At 41.0% G+C, this 20,407-nt stretch overlaps 3 protein-coding genes across 3 annotated transcripts; 1 reads left to right on the top strand and 2 right to left on the bottom strand.

Moving 5' to 3' along the window:
- Nucleotides 1–56: 56 nt before the first annotated feature.
- On the bottom strand, nucleotides 57–3,074 carry tsen15 (TSEN15 tRNA splicing endonuclease subunit). Its single transcript, XM_033650802.2, has 4 exons — nucleotides 2,878–3,074; nucleotides 2,714–2,795; nucleotides 1,477–1,612; nucleotides 57–1,372 (listed from the first exon to the last, which is right to left on the bottom strand). The coding sequence occupies exons 1-4, from the start codon at nucleotides 2,941–2,943 to the stop codon at nucleotides 1,201–1,203; spliced, it is 456 nt and encodes a 151-aa protein (XP_033506693.1). The 5' UTR covers nucleotides 2,944–3,074; the 3' UTR covers nucleotides 57–1,200.
- Nucleotides 3,075–3,932: 858 nt separating this feature from the next.
- Nucleotides 3,933–12,051, top strand: colgalt2a (collagen beta(1-O)galactosyltransferase 2a). The gene is made up of 12 exons (XM_033651303.2): nucleotides 3,933–4,349; nucleotides 4,627–4,737; nucleotides 4,873–4,990; nucleotides 5,221–5,355; nucleotides 5,449–5,653; nucleotides 7,134–7,253; nucleotides 7,600–7,673; nucleotides 7,753–7,859; nucleotides 9,573–9,705; nucleotides 9,844–9,971; nucleotides 10,260–10,466; nucleotides 10,543–12,051. The coding sequence occupies exons 1-12, from the start codon at nucleotides 4,105–4,107 to the stop codon at nucleotides 10,820–10,822; spliced, it is 1,863 nt and encodes a 620-aa protein (XP_033507194.2). The 5' UTR covers nucleotides 3,933–4,104; the 3' UTR covers nucleotides 10,823–12,051.
- Nucleotides 12,052–12,148: 97 nt separating this feature from the next.
- Nucleotides 12,149–19,871, bottom strand: LOC117272088 (Krueppel-like factor 9). The gene is made up of 2 exons (XM_033650840.2): nucleotides 19,068–19,871; nucleotides 12,149–17,354 (listed from the first exon to the last, which is right to left on the bottom strand). Exons 1-2 carry the CDS (start codon nucleotides 19,570–19,572, stop codon nucleotides 17,104–17,106), a joined length of 756 nt encoding a protein of 251 aa, XP_033506731.1. The 5' UTR covers nucleotides 19,573–19,871; the 3' UTR covers nucleotides 12,149–17,103.
- Between the last annotated feature and the right edge of the window lie 536 nt (nucleotides 19,872–20,407).

The following is a 20,407-nucleotide window of genomic DNA, read 5'->3' as shown; positions in this document are numbered from 1 at the left end:
GACAGTTGTGATATTATTCAAATGAATACCCTATTACTGCATATTAAATATGCTCAACCATATACAGGGTTACCACATCTTTTTACCAATGAATTTTCAAAAAAAATTCCATCACTTTTCATAAAATTTTACCCCATTTCCATGACTTTACTTTAAATGGATTTGCCTATATAGTAATACAGCCATATGTTATTAAACACGCACTTCACAGGCATTCGTGAATGAGCAAACTGCTAGCGTTAGCTAACTTTACTTGCTCATTAGACATTCCTGCAGGTAAACAGCTGCGTACGACAACAGAGCAGACTGTCACATACAGGCACTTCGCAAAACGTCAAGGCCATGCCCCTTTTTGGGAACAGAAAACCAAAGATCCTGCAGATGTCGATGCAATTTGACATGTTTGGATTATAATTTTCACAAGTTTCTATACATTTATTTCTTGTTAAATAAACATTTCTTCTATAGACATGTCTAATACATGTTTTGCGACCTTGCCTTAACCTGAACGTTCAAGATACCTTAATAAATTAAGGTTGATCACAGTCATGTCCCGTCAAGTCTTCCTCGTCCAAGTGGATCAGAGACCCGAAAAGATGTGTGGCCTTGGCGATGATGCCAGTCTGGTGTGTGTCACATGATAGCACAAGGCAGCAAGCACTAGATTTTAATTTAGTAAGATATAAAACATTTCATGTCACATTAGACATGTTTTGGAATTTTTATGAACATAGTTTAAACAATAGTGAAAACAATGTTGATTCAAAACAACAAGTACCAGGAGCTGACAGAGCAGTACAGGAGGCCGTGCTCGAACACCCGCTGTGAGCCTTTTTTTTTTTTTAAATTTTCAAATCCCAGTATCTGTATAAACTTAAAAAATCAAGTATCGGTCAGGCTCTAATAGTTACTTATCCAGAATATCATGTGGATTCCCTGGGATCCAACTCATCAGGTCCTGCTCAAAGACTTTGAGGAAGGCATGCGACCACAAACCGTGAGGTGTACAGCTGTGTGAGCACACTGTCCACGAATCTCTCTTTAAGGAGTCCGAAACCAAAAGCAAGTTTCTGTTTCTCACTGAGAGCACCATTTGCACCGGCTGCCATGCTCTCTTTTAGGAGCAGCTTACACAAACAGATGGACCAACTGACCGACTGTGTTTCACCGACAACACCAAGGTGTCCTCTCCCCAGCTAGTCAGTGCTTCTGCCGTCTCTTCCGGTGCTGCCGGCGTCCTAAATCCTGGAAGGGTCCAACAGGAGGGTCTGGCGTCACCAACCCGTCAGTCATCCTCTGGTAGACCAGGGTGGAGTCAGCAGCTACGGCACACAGCAACATAGGAAAGCCTCTGTCCAGCACGTGACGTATGCTGCACAGCAGAGAGGAGGAGGAGGTTGTGAGTTTGAGGAGACATCAACAGTCATTAAACCAAAAGAAGGAGGAGGGCAGAAACCTTCTCCAGCATCTCATTACCTTTTGTGGCTCAGAGATCGGTGAACAGGAAGTGGAAGAATCGTCTGGACAGGGGCTTCTTCCTTCTCCCTCGCTTCAAGCAAAACCATCTGCAGCTCAGGGCTCTTGACACAAGACACCTCCTTCCACTGACGCACTGCAGAGAGCAAGACACACAGAGCCTAACTGAGTCTATGGCCTCCTGCAGTGGGTACTTCAGACGTTATTACAGAGATGCAGGACCTTTTCCCGTTTAGAACATGTTTTTAACTTTTTCTTTGGCAGGCTAGACACAAGTAAAAACATTATAGGTTAGTATACACTCACTGGCCACTTTATTAGGTACACCTTGCTCCCTTACACCTTGCAGAACTCCCTTAATTCTTTGTGGCATAGATTCAACACAGTGCTGGAAACATTTCTCAGAGATTCTGGTCCATATTGACATAATATCATCACACAGCTGCTGCAGATTTGTCAGCTGCACATCCAAGATTGAGATCTGGTGACTGTGGAGGTCATTGGAGTACAGTGAACGTCATGTTCAAGAAACCAGTTTGAGATGATTTGAACTTTGTGACATGGTGCGTTATCCTGCTGGAAGTAGCCATCAGAAGATGGGTGCACTGTGGTCATAAAGGGATGGACACGGTCAGCAACAATACTCAGGTAGGCTGTGGTGTTTAAACCATGCTCAGTTGGTACTAAGGGGCCCAAAGTGTGCCAAGAAAATATCCCCCACACCATTACACCACCACCAGCAGCCTGAACCGTTGATACAAGGCAGGATGGATCCATGCTTTCATGTTGTTCACACCAAATTCTCGGACTATCCTCTAGAGATGGTTGTGTGTAAACCAACCAAGTCACCTAAATCACCTTTCTTCTCCATTCTGATGCTCAGTTTGAACTTCAGCAGCTTGTCTTGACCATGTCTACATGCCTAAATGCACTGAGTTGCTGCCATGTGATTGGCTGATTAGCTATTTGCCTTAACAAGCTGTACAGGTGTACCTAATAAAGTGGCCAGTAAGTGTAGTATATCAACTGGTCAGGATTAGACTTTAGTTAATCTTTTATTTTTTTCTTTAAAATGCCTCACTTGAATTGATCTTGTTATGTAAATCTGTGAGAGTACATATGAGATGGCACCTTTATAATTCATACAGCTAATTTAATCACCCCCTGTCTCTGCATGATACACAAACAAATAAAAAAGTAATGGCTCCTGCTAAACTCTTTAACTTGTCAAACTCACCCTCAGTGAGATCCATGTACACGAGGAAAGCTGCGTGTAGCTGTTCACTGTCTTCAACCTCTAGACTCTTCATTTGCAGATACTAAAACAAGAAACAAACTCTGGTTACTGCATGATTTATCATCAGACCCGTGAACGCAGCACGGAGCTCCTCAAACACTCACCGCCGGATGCTGAAGGATCCAGTTCGGAGGTGGAGGTTTCTCTGCTCTGTGTGAAGCCTCCGACATTTTGATTAGTAAACCTTAACTCATTGTCTCATTAGCCACGGTCTAATGTCAGGACATATTGCTGCTGTCACGGCATGTGTGAGCTCTGTTTTCAGGTTTGCCGGCGTGCAGCAGTGTAATATGTCCGGGTGGAAACTGTTAGACATAATTGTTGTCAGCGGAAGCATGGCAGACCTCACACAGCAAATTAAACTAAGGTCAGAAAAAGCACAATAACACCAAACCATTGCTGAAGCATTCAATATCAAAAAATATTTTTTTTAATCCTTTTTAAGACCGTACATTTATATATATTACATTAGAAAAAATAGTTAAGGAAATACAAAAGATGAAAAATAAATAAATAATAATCTAAACCGTGGTTAAACATAAAAATGATTTAAAAAAAAAAAAAAGCCATTATATATTATAGCCATTATAGCCATTCTAAAATTGTAAAAATGATTTGTATGTTTTACAACACCTTTTAATAATAATGATTAATTATAATTAATAATAATCCATTTTCAAAAATAAAAAAATATGAATTGTTGTTATACATAAACAAATAAGAGAGCAATTATAACAATTATAAAATAAGGTTATAAAAACATTATAAACTGTTTATATGTTTTACAACACCTTTTATTATTAATAATAATAATAATAATATGCATTCACAAATGATAAAAAAAAATATACAAAATTGTGGTTAGACAATTATATTTTTTAATTATAGCAATTATAAAATTTTAGAATAATATTAAAAAACATTATTCATTGTACCTTTTCATACTAAAAATAAAAATAAATTTACAAAAAATAAAACAAATGTAAAAATTAACATTTCATTTACAATTTACAATCAAATAAAAATAGCAATTTTACAAGTATAAAATAAGATTAAAAAACATTATTGTATAATAATAATAATAATAGTACTAGTGATAATACTTGTTTATTTGAATGTATAGATAAATGTGTAGTAACAATAGTAATGTATAACTTCTGATATCTATGTCGGTTGTCTTCAATCTCTTTTTCGTCTCTCTTCTCTCCTTCCCTCTGCCCCTGTTTCTGTGTGTGTGTGTGTTATCGTGTGTGTGAGAAACTATCTCTCTCTCTCTCCCTGACTTGCACCAGTCTGAGGCTACAGAGACATCAAGGTGCCCTGCTGGAATAATGCCTCTTGGATTTGTGGGATTCAGATTATATTTCATGATTTTAGCAGGAGAGTTTTTCCTACATACGGACGGCACAGAGGAGCTGTCAGCTGATCGTCTCCTCCAACCGGCCCAGCAGGAGTCCTCTGTGCTGAAGCCCACAGTGCTGATCACCATCCTTGCCCGCAATGCACAGCACAGCCTCCCTTATTTCTTAGGATGCATTGAGAGACTGGACTATCCAAAGGACCGTGTCGCCATCTGGTAAAATTACAGTAATTTCTTTATTGCATTTGATTAAAAACTGAGTTCATATTTCTGGAAAAAAGTTGGAAAACTTGCCCTTGCTGTCAAATTTGCTTCATGGAAGATTTTGACCAACTTTTGGGCATTTTAACAGCACTGTGTAAATGTCATTCCTCACATACTACAACACTGTTCATCATCAAACAAGTCATTCTCAGACAAGTGAGAAAGAAAGAAAGAGAGCTGAAAACAAAGAGATGAAGTCAGTGTTTAGAACTGTTCCTTGTGACCTCAGGGCGGCCTCTGACCACAGTGTGGACAACAGCACAGCCATGCTTCACGAGTGGCTCAGAGGAGTTCAACACCTTTACCACTCAGTGGAGTGGAGGCCTGCAGAGCAACCGAGGTGCATAAACTTTGTCTCTGAGGCAGCAGCTCCATTTATTATCAGCCATCCTATATATTTAACAGCGTGGTGGTAAATCTGATATCCTCTGATCCTATAATATTCATATCATTAGTCTGTCCCTCTTTCTTTCAGCTCTTATGCAGATGAGCAGGGTCCCAAACACTGGCCTGACTCTCGGTTCACCCATGTGATGAGGTTAAAACAGGCGGCACTCAGAGCTGCCAGACGACTATGGGCTGACTACATACTGGTGAGACAGTAACAGAGCATAAAGAGCAAGAATTAAATGGACATTTGGACCCAAAAATACAAAAACAAAAACATATTTTTCCTCTTACCTGTAGTGCCATTTGTCAGTCTAGATTGTTTTAGTGTGAGTTGCTGAGTGTTGGAGATATCTTGTTGTGCAGGGGAGTTATCCACAATCAAATTATCTGGTGCATCAAATCACCACTGTCATACTCCCTCTTTTCCCCTCAGTTTGTGGACAGTGACAACTTGCTGACAAACCCTCAGGTGCTTTCTGACATGATAGCAGAGAATCTGACAATTGTGGCTCCAATGCTGGAATCAAAGAGCCTTTATTCCAACTTCTGGTGTGGCGTGACTCCTCAGGTAAGAGACCAGAACAGAATATATATTTCCTGTGTGGAATATTGACTGAAAACTGCAGGAAACTGATTGTCCAGGGTCTTCTTACACGCACAGGGCTACTACAGGCGAACCCCAGAGTATGTTCCCATCCGTAAATGGAAGTGGCTGGGCTGCTTTGCTGTCCCCATGGTGCACTCCACCTTCCTGCTGGACCTGAGGCGCAGAGCCAGCCAAGCATTGGCGTTCCACCCTCCTCACCCCCAGTACCCCTACAATGTTGATGACATCATGGCCTTCGCTTTCTCTTCACAGCAAGCAGGTCAGCAGGTCTTTGTCAATATGTGCTTTTCAATTAAAGTTGCACCTCATGAGATTATGTTACTGTGATTTTGCTGATTATCATTTGGTGGTTGTCATCAGTGGCACACTGTGATGTGTGTTTTTTTACCTGGTAGGAAGATTATTTTCCCCATTTTTCCCTTTTTTAAAATGCATCACAACGATGGAATAGTGGCATATATTATTGTGTTTTAATATGAGGGGCAAAACATGATCTACCATTTATTTACCCCTAAAAAATATTTTAAATAACTACTTCTAATGCCTGTTTATATACATTAGTATACACTAATGATAATGCTCATGTGCAGTAATTCATGTTAAAATTTAACTCTACTACATTTTGGAAGATGCTTGTCTTTTAATGTGTAACAATAGTTAAAGGGTAACTTTGGTGTTTTTCAACCTGGACCCTATTTTCCCATGTTTTTGTGACTAATGGGAACAATTTCTGAAGCAGGGATGTAATCACCCGCCACTGTAGTTGGACCGCCAATTTACATCCACATAAAGTGCTTGTTTTGGTCACTGACAGGCTCAGATTGTTATTATAATTGTCTGACAACATTACAGAAAGGATCCCTACAGAGATAGACCTTTTTTTAAAGAGTAAGATCCATTTTGTTTAACCAGAAACAGCCAAGAAATCACTATCGCCAAACCCACCAGACTCCATTTAAATAAACAGTCATTTTATCATTGTAAAACACACTTCATTCAAAGTCAATATAAACAAAATAAACCACACAAAAACTGTCTCACTTCATCTTTCCACTGTCCCAACAATCACCAACTCTGGTTTGGTTGAAATAAACCCTGAATTCACCCAGTTAAATGTGAAAATATGAAAATATGTTGGCTCTATACATGCTACAATTACTGTTTATTTAAAATGGAGTCTGGTGGGTTTGGTGACAGCGATTTAAACAAGAAGGATCTTACTCTTTTACAAAAGTCTGTCTCTGAAGGGATCCTTTTCATAATGTTGTCAGACACTGATAATACCAATCTGAGCCTGTCAGTGGTAAAAACATGCACTTTGGTGGGCGTAAATTGACAGAGCGAAATTCCATGCGTGGTAACTTTGCACCGTGTTTCGCTGCTGGATGCACGCTCTCACTCAATACTGGACTGGTTTGAAAAAAAAAAAGTTAGATGCACAATCATGGGCAAAAAGGAGTCCTAGTTGAAAATAAAACACTGTTTTAAATTACTCTTTAAATCTTGATTAGAATGAAGCAATAGGTACTGTACTATGTGCTTAACATCTCTATAAAACATGGACATATGAACTTTATTATCACCCTCCTTAATAATATCATAATCATATGACTTTGTAACTGCATCAATGTCTTGTCGAACCATACACTATGCTAACCATTGGAGGTGAAATGCATCTAATATTGCGTGTCTAATAAAGAAAAGATGCACTGCGACCTGATCTGTCTGCTCTGCTGCAGGGGTTCAGATGTACGTGTGCAATAAGGACCATTATGGATACTTACCAGTGCCTCTTAAACAAGACCAGACACTGGAGGAAGAAGAGGAGAGTTTCACCCACACACTGACGGAGGCTCTCAGTAGGCACTTCCTCTAATCGTGCTGAAATGTTGTTGACACTGATAATTGACAATTCTGGACAACGGGGGTAATTTTCAGGCCCTCGATCTCCAGTCTTTGCTGTCTCCCTGCGTCTGTGTGAGCATATTTGGGCCTTTTTGCTCTCACAGCCCTGACACATGTCTCACTCCTCTGCTAAGGCCCTCTGCCTCTCACTTCCTCTTCTCCCCCTCTCATCTGACTCTTTCACATCAGTTAGATGTTCAACTGATCTAAGAAGTTCTCCTGAAACCAAAACGACTGTGCAGGAAAAGGCAAATTTACTATACTTCATGTGAAATGTGAATGTGTAACTTTACTTTCCAGTTGCCTACACCATGGAGCCTTCACAGTATATGCACACTTTGCCTAAAGAACCAGGAAAGATGGGATTTAATGAGGTACAGATTCACTAAAGAGATATTTCTCCAGTTATGGAGTGCTGTTTAAGTGAACAGTCATTTTATTCTCCACTTATAGATCTATCTGATCAATCTGAAGCGCCGCTCAGACCGGCGGGACAGGATGTTGAGTTCTTTGGCTGTCCTCGGCATCGACGCCACACTGACAGAAGCCGTGGATGGCAAGTATGATATACAGTAACACCTCTCATCATGAAGTGGTGGAAGTAGCATTCAGATACTTAAGGAGTCAAAGTCAGTCAAATGTTTACCAGCATTAAAGGGACAGTTCACCTTAAAATCAAAAATGCATACTTTCCCTCTTACCTGTAGTGCTATTTATCAGTCCAGATTGTTTTAGTGTGAGTTGCCAAGTGTTGGAGATATCAGCTGTAGAGACGTCTGCCTTCTCTCCAATATAATGGAACTAGATAGCACTCAGCCTGTGGTGCTCAAAGAGCCAAGAAAATACATTTAACAAGCATTCAAAATGTCTCCTTGCAGACATCATGACCCAGTTACTCAAGATAATCCACAGACCTTGTTGTGAGCAGTTTCACGTAGGAGCTATTTTCTCTCTGTAATGTTAGCTAGCTCAGTGGTGCTAGTTGAGGTAGTAGCTGATACACGCCTCCTTCTGCGTGGTGATTCGGTTGGCAGGTGTAGTTCAGTGGACAGAAAGTAGTTCCCACATTAAACTGCTCACAACATGATCTGACTTACTTGCTTGACCACGTTAAATGGTCCTCATCAGCATATTATGAATGGGCCAGCTTTTATTTCAACACAGATAAGAAGTGCTAGAGTTGCTTATATTTCCGTGGCAACTAAGCAAACTAAGTCTGCTGATGAGGACCATGTGATGTGGTTGAAAGCTGTAGGACAAGTAAGTGGACATTGGTTTTGTCAACTGCTGTTTTCAAGGTCAGGAATAAACTGGCAAGATCTGATTTGTTACTTCATATAATGTTGGGTTGTTTTTTTCATAACAGTGCATCACATTTTATACGTTCATCTTCTGTGTCGTCTTTTTCTTTTTTTTTTGGCTTTTCCAGAAACACAGTTGAATAGGTTTCATTTCAACATCGGAAAAGACACATATGAAACAGGAGGGGTTTGGAGGTCATATGCCAGAAAATTATTAGTGTTAAACACTTGATTTCCTGCATTCTGGTAAATGTTAATGCATTAATTTGTGCATTTTCTGCATCAATTTATGGTGTAAAAAGCACATGCTCTAAATACTGAGGGGGACCTGTCCCCTTTGTCCCCCCTGAAATCTGCATCTATGGAGAAACACCACATACATACGAAAGAGAAAAAAACAACAGCTCTGGATCACCCTGTCTCACAAAACCTACTCATTTTTGTGACATATTCAACATCACTCCTGTTGAGCTCTTATCCTGTGAGTTAACTGTTCCATATCATACACATCATTCATAATTTTCAGACATCCTTTTTGTGTTGGTGGTTCTGCCTTGTGACATCTCTTTGTAGAGGCCTTTTTACAAGCTAAGAACAAGACTGCCAGCCGATACGTGCCCTCTCTGAGACACAATATCTCCTGCCAAAGTACAGTGTTTTGCGTGACCTAGGTATATCATAGAGTACCATATGAACACTTCTCTACAACTGTACAATTTCAGGACAAAAAAATATGTGAATGGTCTAGTTTAATGGCCCCACATATTTGCTTTTAATTTGGTGTGTAATAAAGAGTAATATTTACACCTGCTTTTGATTAAACAGTTTAAATTGGTGTATTTAGAATTACCGCTGTAGAAACTGACAGTGGGAATGAGGCTTCACTAGAAAATATTATATACTCAGAAAATATTAAATGTCTTATAGCTGACTTTGACTATGAGGAAATGTGTTTCCATGTGTTGTCCACAGAGCCTTGAACTCCTCTCAGCTGCTGGCCATGGGTATAGACATGCTGCCTGGGTACAAAGACCCATACTCAGGCCGTGTGCTGACTAGAGGGGAGATCGGCTGCTTCCTCAGCCACTACAACATCTGGAAACAGGTGCAGCTTTGCTCCCTGACTGTTTCAAACATAACTTATCTAAGTTCAGTGAAGCTGATGTGGCAGTAGGTTTAAATGTACACAGTCTATGGGTGTGACAGCATAAACAGATTTGAGATGTTGTGTGTCTCCCTCTAGGTGGTGGAGCAGGAACTGCAGCAGGTGCTCGTGCTGGAGGATGATGTGAGATTTGAGCCGAGGTTTAGCAGCAGACTGGTGGCTGTCATGGAAAATGTACAGCGAGTGGGGCTTGAATGGGACCTCATGTTAGTGTTTTAAAAGAATAGTCTGGGTTTTGCAGTGGGACTGTTTGAGGTATCTATCCATAGACAGTGTATTACATACAGTAGATGTCTGTCAGTGCCAGCCTGCTTCTCCAAAATGGGGGTGTGTCGACAGACATCTACTGCATGTAATACACTGACTTTGGATAAGTACCTCATATGACCCCACTTCAAAAGATCCTTACTATCCCTTTAATGCTTTTCATCATACTCAAATTATGCTTCTTAATGTCTGAGGTGCCTGTCAGTCACTTTTCTGTCCTCTTAAAGTTACGTAGGCCGTAAGCGGCTGCAGGTGAAGGAGCCAGAGCACTGGGTGAAGGGAGTCAGCAACCTCGTGTACCCAGACTACTCCTACTGGACCTTGGGTTACGTCCTCTCACTGAGCGGAGCCCGGAAACTCCTGCAGGCAAAACCTCTGAACAAAATGCTGCCTGTTGATGAGTTCCTACCCATCATGTTCAACAAGCACCCCAAGTGAGTCTCATCCACTGTGTGCATATACAAATGTTTGGCGTTGAAGTGTAGTAAGAGTCTTCTCCTGCCCCTTCAGAGATGAGTACATGCAGCATTTCGAGCAGAGGGACCTGAGAGCGTTTTCAGTGGAGCCTCTGCTGCTCTTCCCCACACACTACACCGGCGAGCCCGGCTACTTCAGCGACACAGAGACCTCCACCATCTGGGACGACGAGGCCGTGGAAACAGACTGGGACAGAGAGGGGGCCAAACAGCGGCGTGACACTGAGGAAGTAGGGTTTGGACCTGAGGCTCCTCGCTCTGCTCGTGGTGGCGTGCCTCCTCTCTCTGCCAGTGCAAACAGAGATGAACTCTGAGGCCATGTCATGTCATGTTACACACTATGGCCAGCTGAATATCCTCAGGGGGGGCCGTGGGGCACCAATTAGCAACTGGGCCCCTATTCAACTTTATTCCTCCCCCTTTCTGTGCAGTGTGAAGAGTTTTTCTAAGATGGAGGACATTATCTGTGTTCTGTGTTCTTTGGTAGAAAGCTAATAGTAAGGAATAAAAACTTGTTGATACAGGGTTTCAGTGGTACAGTTTTTCAAACAAATTTTCAATTTAATTAGCAAAAGCCAGTTAAGCCTCTTATGTTTGGAGCTTTCGGGGGCCCACAAGCTGTGCACCCCCAGTGCAGTTGCTATAGTGGTAATTCAGCCCTCTGTACATCAAGCAGCCCGGTCACCAGAATATAATGTCGGCACTGCAAACCCCGGGTTATGTATATTTACACGTTTTATACCTACAGTATGAAGTACTTTTGATTACATGTCTATGAGCTGAGTTTCTCATCAAGGGGAGGAAGGGATGGTGGATGGTGTGACACACAAGCAGCAAAACAGACCACTGTTCAAGACCAGCAAAAGCGGGAGCTTTTTAATGACCGTTCAGTACATTTCCAGCCGTGTTTGTAGCAACCAAAGTGGTTATTTTGAGCTAAAACATGACCTTTTCCTAAACGTTATCAAGTGGTGTGTGTGCCGAACACACGTTAACCACAGTTGTTGTCACAACATAAAGCTGGAAATCGAAATGTAAAGTTTCAACAGATCTACTACATATGAAATGTAGAAATGTAACATATCAGTGGTTTGCGGAAATGTACAGTGCCAACATTTATTCTGATGACTAGGTTACACCAAAACCACCTGCCGAGACCAAGACTGGCAAATAACAGTGATGTGTTTTTCAAAAGCAAAATGTCTTCTGGAGCCTATCCCAGCTGACACTGGGCGTGAGGCAGGGTACACCCTGGACAGGTCACCAGACTATCACAGGGCTGACACATAGACAGACAACCATTCACACTCACATTCACACCTACGGACAATTTAGAGTCACCAATTAACTTGCGTGTTTTTGGACTGTGGGAGGAAGCTGGAGTACCTAGAGAAAACCCATGCTGACACAGGGAGAACATGCAAACTCCACACAGAGGGGCTCCCCCATGCCAGGTTCGAACCAGGAACTATCTTGCTGTGAGCTGACGATGCTGACCAATTGAGATTCAGCAACAGCATTTTGTACACATCAAATAAACTCATTTCTGTTCATGTTATTATGGCTAACATTTTTTTAATTGTTATTTTTGTCTGTATGTGCTTATGGTGCAGATAAAAAACACAAGATGAACACAGGTGTTGACTTGAGGATTTTTATTCTTAAAAAAAGCACTGGTATTTTCATATCAAGCAAACAATGGAACCATTTAATATTAGTACTGTTCCATGTCACAAAATGAGTTATGAAAGAATAATTAAACCACACAAATGATACATTTTTTGGAATAAATTAATCAGCATAACAAAAGAAATAAAACATGCTTGTACTTAGGTGTTGCACAGGAAATATTGAAACTCCAATGCTCAAAATTTTTAAGACACCTGAGAATATAAATATCAAAACAGCTTGTTGCAGCAATTATTTAGTTCCACAGTTCCTCCTATTTACCTTAACTAAAGCTTTGATAAGAGGATTTTTAAAAAATTACATTAATGTAAAAATTAGGCATCAATTTAAAAAACATCCGTTTCTGTACAATGTGCATATCTGAATTAGTGTGGTGACAAGAGAATTATTTTTCTTCTCAGTGAGGCAGCGAAAAAATTAAATCCAAAGTGGATAATGCTTTCTGCCATCAAGCCACATTCAGTGATATGAACAAATAGATTTGGACTGAGCTCTTTCAATTGAAATCTGCAGTGAAGTGACAGTCTACAGGTATTTTTTTTACATTTTAAAACCCCTTAAAAGCCCCCCCCCCCCCCCCCCCCCCCCCCCGAGTCAGCTGCGAGTCTTTCCCTTGATAACTAAAACTCCTGTCCATTAACAACAGAAGTTCACTGAGGCAGGGAAAAGGAAATTCTGCTGCTACACAGGTAGTAGTGATGTTGCATATACAGACAAGATAAGGACAAGGGTACATAGCAGACCATCTAGCTGATAAAGACTAACTTTTGAAATCCAAGGCTCAATGGCTTTATAGGACTTTCTGAACAACAGGTTGGATGGATTTTGTAAAGACACAGAAAAAAAAGTGAGGTATGTTCGTATTGTGATTTTATAGCTTTGAGACCCGGACAGAGTCTGTGTGAGACGACTCCCCCATCTGTGAGAGGAGACGGAGGGAAATCTTCCCATTTCAAGACGTAAAAAACAGGTATATTGTGTGTTTGTTATACAGTCCATGTGTTCATGGCTACTGCCAGCAGCAACCACGAACTGTCAACAGATTGAACCTCTGAAGAAGAAGAAATGTGTACAAAATTCCAAAGCATTGCAATCACTCAATTGAGTACAGCTCCCATTAAAAATGAGATCAACAGTGAATGGTTTGACATGTGAATGAGGAAGACATCTGAAGTCTTAGCGTGGAGGAGACAAAGTCGACCGATCTGGAAACACAAATGAAGCGTGTTCCTTTTAGAAAATAAAAAATCCACAACAAGAGATGGCCTGGATGACTACGCAAACACTAAAAAAAAGAGAACAAAAACAAACCAAAAAAAAACCTACCAACTTCTTGTATCACGCTTTCTAAAGCACTTGGACAAAAAGGCAGTTTTACAAACCATTGGTTATCCACACATCAGCAAAGTTCCACAGTGCTTGCTTGTAGAAGCATAGTGACAGTGCAAGCCATTACACTATTCAGCCAAATACACCTGTAAGAAAAAAGTGCCATATTGCATAATGAGTATCTGTTATGAGCCCACAGGGGGGCATATACACCTATACAATGATCCAACTGTAAACATGGTGCAAAGTAGTTATGACATAGTTTAAGGCTTTAAGTGTTGTTCACTGAGATAAAGGAATATGTCCATGAGCTGGACAAACAGTGTGGAAACATTAAAAAAAATCAACCTCTCTATAATCAGACCTGGACACTGTATGTACTTGATAGATTTTAAATATCTTAATTATTTGAGGTTTGCTCCTGAATATTAATTTTTCCTGAAATACATGAGGATTGTTGACTTTGTTTTTGGCATATAGGAATATTCAGGTGCCAGTTTTCTTGAATGTACTAAACATGTTTTTAAAGGGTAAACCTGGATCTTATTTTCACATTTTTGTGTTTAAGTGACTAATGGGAACAACAAAAATTCTGGTCCAGTGTTGAGCAACAGGGCTTACGCAGACAGCCCTCAAACAGGGCATCTGTGCACCATTTTGAGTGCTTGTTTTTGCCACTGACAGGCTCAGATTAGTATTTTACATGTCTAACAACATTATAGAAAGGATCCCTACAAAGACAGATCTTTATGTTAAGGAGAAAGATCCTTTTTGTTTAACCAGAAACAGGCCCAAAATTGCTACTGCCAAACCCACCAGACTCCACTTAAATAAACAGTAATTTTAGCCTGTACAGAGCCAGCATATTGTCACATCTGACTGGCTGTTTAACATGTTTATTTCAACCAAACCAGAGTTGACAATTGTTGGAAGAGTGGAAAAACACACCAAGAGGGCTTTTGTGGGTTTTAATTTGTTTCTGTTAACTTTCAATAAGGCATGTTTAACCATGACAAAATTATTGTTAATTTAAACGGAGTCTGTTGGGTTTTGTAATGCCGATTTCAGGGTAATTTATGTTTAAACAAATGTTTTATTTCTGTAGGGATCCTTTGCATAATGTTGTCAGACTCCTCTAATAATCTCTCAGTGGCAAAAATAACCACTTTTAATGGGTGTAAATTGACAACGCATAATTTCCCACGGTGGTGACACTGTAGCCCGTTGTGTGGCTGCCGTCTGCAGCGCTCTTGCTCAGTACTGGACAAGTTGTTTATCCTATTATTCACTTAGACAAAAAAAAAAAAAGGGAAAACAGGGTCTAGCCCAAAAAGTACGTAAGTTACCCTTTAACAAATCCCCATTTGTTTTTCCAACATTGTAATGTTTCTTTATCACAGAGGACAGTTTGACTTGTAAGACACAGGTGTAACTAATACCATTATTAATGGCGGCATCCCATTTACAAGTGCCTGCTGGTTCATGACTATTGTACATAACATAAAGCCATTATTAACTTTATCAGTTGCACTTGTGCTTTTATGCTTTGATAAGTCAAACTCACTCTAAAGATCTACTGGTATTAGCTTTCCTCAATGGGAGCAGATTAGCACAAGTTTTAGACCAATTTTGATTCCCACACTAAAAGTTATAACAGGTTATTTTTTGTAACTCTACATGTAAGACTCAAACCGTGTACAGAAACACCTGGCACTCCTGATCCTGAAATGCCTTCTGCCGTCTGGCTCCACACCCGATGAATGGGGTGATGGCTTTAACTTCGAAGGCAGCCAGCTAAAAGTCAAGCTCGACTCATGTCATTTTTGTTTCCCCAAAACATTTTGATATCATCGCATACACACTTTTTCCCCAGTTCTGTCGCTAACAAAAAATGTAAATAAAAACACATACACACCGACACTCACAAGCAATGCCATCCTATCAAGAGTATACCGTTACCCCTAATATAAGGACTACAATTCATCACATGTATTAATTCAGCTGCTAGTAGCATTACCATTAATCTACATTAAAAGCTTAAAGCTTATATACATTTGCATCAGTATTAGACATAATACTGTGTATTATGTATCAGCATTTCATGTGTGATAACTGATCTAGACTTAAGGATGGCGTGCAATCAGCTTTTCTACAGTGAAGTTTGATCCACTTTCTGGCAAAATCAATACTCGATCTATAGTTAAACTGAATATATAGAAATCATTACAAAGTTGCCTCAACGATGGTTACTGATGCAATAAAAATTAAGGAATGTGTCACCACTAAAATAAACTTTTATATGGAATCAGCAAAGCTAAAAAAAAGAAAAGCTAAAAGGCTTCTAGTCGGCGCCTCGCTACCTAACATCACAAGTTTATGCTACTCATGGGAAATAAACGAGGAGCACAACAACAGTCTACAAATGAACCACTAGAAAACAGAGGAGTTTTGGCTGATGATGAATGTGCAGACTTTTACAGAAAAATGTGAAAAATCCCTGCAATTTGTGGAAGTGTTTGAGAAACTGAGGTTATTTTTTAGGGTTGGGTTTATTTCATCGACTCAAATCTGCTTAATGATTCCCATTCTCATCGAATCCTGAGAAAGAAAAGAAAACAAAGTATGTTCAACATAAAAAACACCACACATTTATTTCCAAAAGGTTTAGGCTGCCATAAACATGTAATAAATGAGGATGTGTTTTGTGATTTTTGGTTAAAAAAGGAAAATATATATAAACATTCTCTGTTGTGCCACAGAAAAGCTGAATGTTTTACATTTGATTTTGCTTTTTGAGGCATTAAAGCCTTGTATTAATGTTGTGTTGTAAATCGATGAGCAGGACTGCTTCGTGGCATAATTGGTTTTACAGACTTTTTGCATCAATGTGATGAAGTACCTTGATTTGCCCTGAAATTAATCGAGTGTTTTTACCAAAAACAGACGTTCCTATCTGGTTATTTGATCTATAAAAATGTTTAAATTCATTTCACTATGATACAGATTTTATAAAAATGCTGCCTTCTCCTTCTTTCTGTAGTAAATGTGTTGTTGTATTAGACTTTCTTTCCTTGCATATATTTATTTTCATGCAGTGATTACATTTCACCGCATCATTACGGTCTTTCGTGAAGCGCAGCCACTTTTGAAAACAGGCCCCACTCTGTCTTATTGTAAACATTATACACGTGCTTTGATACATGTGTAATCTGCGATGTAAATGAAGTAGGTCCAAAGTTTGCTTTCAGGAAACGATAAGTGGAATCGAAAAAGCACATTTCTTAACGAATCCTCACTTCTTTAAGATTTGGAGCGTTCTCAATACCCAACCCTAGTTCTATTGAGCAGGTGGATAGTGGTCACATGACTCATCTGTGCAGATGGAGGGATGAAGCCGCTTTCCCCCCTCACATCCAGCTTTGTGTGTGTTGTGTGTATTATGTGCACATTTGTTGAGTACAACACAGCAATGCTAAATCCTAAATCAGTGGATCTGATTGTAGCTGGTTAACTTGAAACCACCGTGACCTTCTGTGCTCCTGTTAGGAAACCCCCCCCCACCCAAACCAAGACCATCCTAATGGTGCATGGCCGGGCTGGGAGACAAGGAGGAGGAGGCGCCCTTGGTGCGGCTCAACATCGAGGGCTGGAAGTCAGGGTGGCGTCGGGCGTGCTTGATCAGGTGGTCGCTACGCATGAAGCGCTTATCGCACAGTGGGCACAGGAAGCGTTTTTCACCGGTGTGGGTGCGGGTGTGGCGGGCGAGCTCATCGGAGCGGGCAAACTTCTTCTCACAGTCCGGCCAGGTGCATGGGAAGGGCCTCTCACCTGTTGGCAGAGAAGAGAGGGGAGAACATTTACCACCATATTATTTATCATACCTTTCAGTTTGCCCCACAAACACCCGAGTTTTCTGATGACTAAAATATATTAATAACTTAACTTAAACACTAAGGAAAAGGATAATTTATTTCCATTCTATACCACAAACCAGTGAGGATATGCAATTATTTTCATTATCGATTAATCTTGATCTTTAAAAATCCTCACAATTGAAACTAAAATTAGAAAATGTTTGTTAGATTTTAGCTTACTTTTCTGTCAAATGACAAATCAATTAATCCACAAATCATTTAGACTCCAATATGTGCAATTTATGCATGTGTATCCGCTCTGCAGGCCTTTAATAATTCATCTAGCATGCCTTTAATAATTTAATTTTTGCAAGTATTTCATAGTCTGTGCATTTTGTTTTAATGTTTCTTAAAGATAAAATAATCATATGCTTTCAAATTAAATCAGAATAAGTTTGCTTATATTTTTGGTCACTGCACATTTATGTTAATTAATAAAATACAGGTAGGAAATATGTGACTATCCCTACGACGTCATTAAATTATACCTGAGCACATTAAATACCGAGATAGTGACGCATTATGAAATATAGGCAAAAAATATTAATCTCTCCGTAAATTAAATGCGTGACAAAACACATTTAGGCTTTAGATTCTCCAGATTAGTCTTCCTAAGCTACTACTAGCCTTAATCTCTTGCAGGCAACATGAGCAAAACCAGGATAAGCGAGTAGGATGCACGGTGCCATTTTCAAGATCACAAAGCCAGGCCACGTTGTTGTTGCAGAACTCTTTATGGGCGTTCCCACCACAGTTTCTTTGAGCCGTTTCCTGCCCATAATCCGTTTGCGCCTGCTCAGTGACCCTGAACGCACCGATTCCCCTCATTTTGTGAAAAATCCCATGCACGATTTGACTCAGTAGCAAGATCTGTGTTTGCATATTGATGGGCGGGTCCATGTCCAACCATCTGGCTTGAAACATCGTGAGGTATAAAACGGATTGTGCAGTGAGGTGCAGCTACATATCAGTTATTTTCCTCTGCAGACATCCAAAAATAAATGAAAATGTGTTCATTTAGACAGAAGGGGTGGCGCCATCCATTATCGGACGCGCCTCCTGCAGCTCTTCCCCAAACGTATTTTATCAATAATTTACACAATGCAGGGAATAAAATCGATTTTAACTCGTCAGCAGACGCCAGGGAGAGGAGGTGGTGCCCCAAAGAAAAACTCCAACAGCCAAATCATCCAGCACTTGCTGCTGCCATCAACAGGGCAGACTATGCCCGACAATAAACTCCCAGCCCTCGACGTTAAGGTTTCGTCTTACGTTCATTTCATATGCAAATCCAGTCGGGAGGAAGACCTTCGTCACCGGTTTTAACGTCCAGCCCAGTTCTTTTGTTAGTTTACCTCTTTGTCAGAGTCACTGGAGGGGAGTTTTTCTGTCTTTGCCTCTTTGTTTGGCCACCTTATTGTACCAAGTCAGGGTTGTATGGGAAACATTTGGCACCACCACGCTGTTGGTCAATCCCATAAAGAATAAAAGAGCGCAACACTTCCCATATTTTCTGATTACAGTGATAATAACAAAATGGGCGTCATCGACAGAGCAGAAGTTGGAGACAAAGTTTACACTAAGGTTAGCTGTGCACATGTGACCCAAGCTGTTGTTGTCTCCCTACCTGTGTGTGTCCGGATGTGTGCCTTCAGGTGGGACGATTTCCCGTAAACTCTGTCGCATCCGTCAAAAGTGCACTGATGTCGCTTCACCGGGGACCGCGGGGCCCCCACGCCTCCTCCACCTCCACCCCCCCTCAGCTGCTGCTGCCCGGGGACAGGGGTGGCGGAGGGGGTCATGGTAGGGGTGGTGGGGTCGGACAACGTGGTGTAACCGCTTTCCCCACCACATGAGGAGTTGCTGCTCTCCGAGTAGGCCGACATGGGGCGGAACTTGCCGTGCAGGTCGGTGAGGATACCGGCCACCGCCATCATGTTGGCCCCCTCCAGCCTCAGCGTCTCCCGCACTTCCCTGTCCTCGCTCGACACGTCGGGCTCCCCGGGGAGCAGGCCCACCACGGCCGGCTGGCTGGCGGGGGCGACTGGGGTGGGTCTGTGTAGGACAGGACCGCTGGATATCGACACCAGACACTCGGCAGCGAAATAATCAGACGAAGCAGTCAACGACATTGTTATCTGCCTCGGTTTGTTGGCTTTATCTAGAAAAAACAACGGAAACAGAATCCACCAGGAGGGGCTAACGGTAGTCTGAGCCTGACCTCGTTTTCATCAAATTCGACGAATCAACCGTTTCCAGCTGAGCCTTGTTACCGCCATACAGTGTTTCAGCAGTCTGGAGATTACTAAATAAATCCAAGAAAAGGCACAATTAAGAAGAATAATGTGCTAAACCGTGCCTATGCCTCCGGCCCAACATGCGTACCCCGCACCGTCTGACGGTTCATTGTGTCTGAGCTTCACAAGCCGGTCAAACCTACGCCCCCTGGTCCGGACTAAAGATGCGTTCAGAGCCTGTCGGTTAAAAACTATAGGGAGGCGTTACTGTCTGAATTTCTAAAAGCCACACTAGTACTTAGCTTCCTTAACTTTTGTTTAGTATGCTTTTTTTTTTAATGTTCCTAGCTATTTGGGCTCAGTAGGACCCGATAAAACTAAACATCGTGAACGATAATAAAGTTCCAATACCCTCAAACGAGATGATAATAAAGTCCCAATGTCTTCAAATGAGTACTTCCTAATTCACAGTCTTAGCTTGATACTGTTGGTCAAATTTGTTGCCAAATGAAACTACAAACGTTATTAAGTATAAATAAACAAGTTTCAACCATAAAATGTGATCAGGTTTTGGACCTTGTCCACTTTTGTGTCAGGGTTGGCTGCAGGCTGACTTGACAGAGATGGCTGCCATCTTGTTTTTACATGGATTATTGTGTTGTGCTCTCACTACCAATAGATGGCACAAAAAGTGTCCATGATTGAAGACAACAGGTCTAAGTTAAGTAGA

Source organism: Epinephelus lanceolatus, chromosome 12 (assembly GCF_041903045.1).
Source record: "Epinephelus lanceolatus isolate andai-2023 chromosome 12, ASM4190304v1, whole genome shotgun sequence".
NCBI lineage: Eukaryota > Metazoa > Chordata > Actinopteri > Perciformes > Serranidae > Epinephelus > Epinephelus lanceolatus.
This window is presented reverse-complemented; position numbering and strand designations above follow the sequence as displayed.

Bases quoted from the DNA above. Each gene is read 5' to 3' on its own strand.
- LOC117272088 (XM_033650840.2), bottom strand. From the start codon at position 19,572: ATGTCGTTGACTGCTTCGTCTGATTATTTCGCTGCCGAGTGTCTGGTG. The intron at 17,355-19,067 runs GTAGGGAGACAA...CTCTGCCAACAG, and splicing joins ACACATCCGGACACACACAG to GTGAGAGGCCCTTCCCATGC.
- tsen15 (XM_033650802.2), bottom strand. From the start codon at position 2,943: ATGTCGGAGGCTTCACACAGAGCAGAGAAACCTCCACCTCCGAACTGG. The intron at 2,796-2,877 runs GTGAGTGTTTGA...TTCTTGTTTTAG, and splicing joins GGATCCTTCAGCATCCGGCG to TATCTGCAAATGAAGAGTCT. The intron at 1,613-2,713 runs GTGAGTTTGACA...TGCTCTCTGCAG, and splicing joins GTACATGGATCTCACTGAGG to TGCGTCAGTGGAAGGAGGTG.
- colgalt2a (XM_033651303.2), top strand. From the start codon at position 4,105: ATGCCTCTTGGATTTGTGGGATTCAGATTATATTTCATGATTTTAGCA. The intron at 4,991-5,220 runs GTGAGACAGTAA...TTTTCCCCTCAG, and splicing joins TATGGGCTGACTACATACTG to TTTGTGGACAGTGACAACTT. The intron at 9,972-10,259 runs GTTAGTGTTTTA...GTCCTCTTAAAG, and splicing joins GGGCTTGAATGGGACCTCAT to TTACGTAGGCCGTAAGCGGC.